The sequence below is a fragment of the Montipora capricornis genome, chromosome 6 (genome assembly GCF_036669925.1).
Source record: "Montipora capricornis isolate CH-2021 chromosome 6, ASM3666992v2, whole genome shotgun sequence".
NCBI lineage: Eukaryota > Metazoa > Cnidaria > Anthozoa > Scleractinia > Acroporidae > Montipora > Montipora capricornis.
In genome coordinates, this window is record NC_090888.1 from 8,148,407 (window position 1) to 8,149,856 (window position 1,450).

The window sequence follows — 1,450 nt, forward strand, 5'->3', positions numbered from 1 at the left end:
CTCCCTCAGGGGTGAATGGGGATTATTCTGGAGGCAGGTTACAGGGTCTGAAATTGCGCCTTCCTGGTTGCTAATGCAACTAAAAAATTGAGTACTGGCGACCAGAATTTCACAACTGGTCGCCATTGTTAAGGTCAGATCTGTTTGCCAAGAGATGTCTTACTTTTTATCCTGAGACTGTTTTGAAATAGAAATGAAGGATTTTTTCCGTTAACAGCCTCCATAACGTCACAAGCCGTTGTTTCTCATAAAATATGTATTGCAGGGGGAAAAACAACTCAGTAAAGAGATTCAAGGACTGGTGTGAGCAATGTACCGCTATGGCGGCTTGTGTTCGACAGGGTGTGACTAGTGTTTCTGTAGCTGAAATTTTCGACAAACTAGGGGGCAGATACATTTCATTATTACATGTACATTCGAGGTCGGATACATTTTCTCTCCAAAATGTGCGCTTTTGAAAGTGAAAAGATAATGCTTGACACATACACAAGACCATGCGGTTGTTGCTTTCTGGTATCCATAAAACAGGCCAAAATGCACAAGTTAATTTGGACCCTGGGTTAGATGTCTGTTTTGGAGGGGGAGGTTTGTGGCTGTTTTCCTACGAAAGTCAACATCGTAGGAAGGCCATGCCAAGCCCGCAACTTCCTTTGGGTAATCGAATGGTCGCTTGATAGGGGAACATCTCTACCACCCTTTGGGAAAAAGAAGTGAGAAGTGCAGAACCAGGGGTGGATCCAGAGTAGTTCAAGTGACCTGCAGAAATCACTCAAATTTCTTCCAAACCTTATTTTTTAGCCCTTTATTGCAGTTCACGAAATCAACTATCCTTGTTATAATTTTTTGAGAAATATGACAAGAGAATTGCTCCCAATTGATCGACAGATAAACAGCTTACTTCAACAACAAATCAAAAGAAATCGCGAAATTCTGAAATCTCTGTTCAAGACAATAATTTTTTGCAAAAGAAACAACATAGCCCTCAGAGGTCCACGAGATGATGATCCACAAAATGCCAGTCTTTCTGGAAACTTTCAGGCACTATTAGAATTTCGAATTGACAGCGGCGACCAAACACTGCAACATCACTTGAAAAACTGCACCCAGAAATGCGACATATTTCTAAAACCCGTCAAAAACGAGATGATTACAACTGTGGGTGCTATCATAGTGAATAATTTGTCGCAGGAAATCAGGGAGAGCAAATATTTTTCTATTATGTCTGACGAAGCAGCTGACGTATCAAACAAAGAAAATCTTTCAGTGGTGATCAGATTTCTTGATTCAAACAAAACAGTCAGAGAAGGATTTGTGGGATTCTACCTTTGTGAGGATGGAACGACAGGAGCAGCTTTCAAAGATTAAATAATTGGTGCTGTAGCTGATTTAGGACTATCTATGGATGACTGTCAAGGCCAATGTTATGATGGTGCGGGAAAATGGCATTCGG

The 1,450-nt window shown here is 41.0% G+C and overlaps 1 protein-coding gene across 1 annotated transcript; it reads left to right on the forward strand.

Moving 5' to 3' along the window:
• The first annotated feature begins 852 nt into the window (after positions 1-852).
• On the forward strand, positions 853-1,365 carry LOC138053159 (52 kDa repressor of the inhibitor of the protein kinase-like). Its single transcript, XM_068899827.1, has one exon. The coding sequence runs from the start codon at positions 853-855 to the stop codon at positions 1,363-1,365; it is 513 nt and encodes a 170-aa protein (XP_068755928.1).
• The last annotated feature ends 85 nt before the right edge of the window (positions 1,366-1,450 follow it).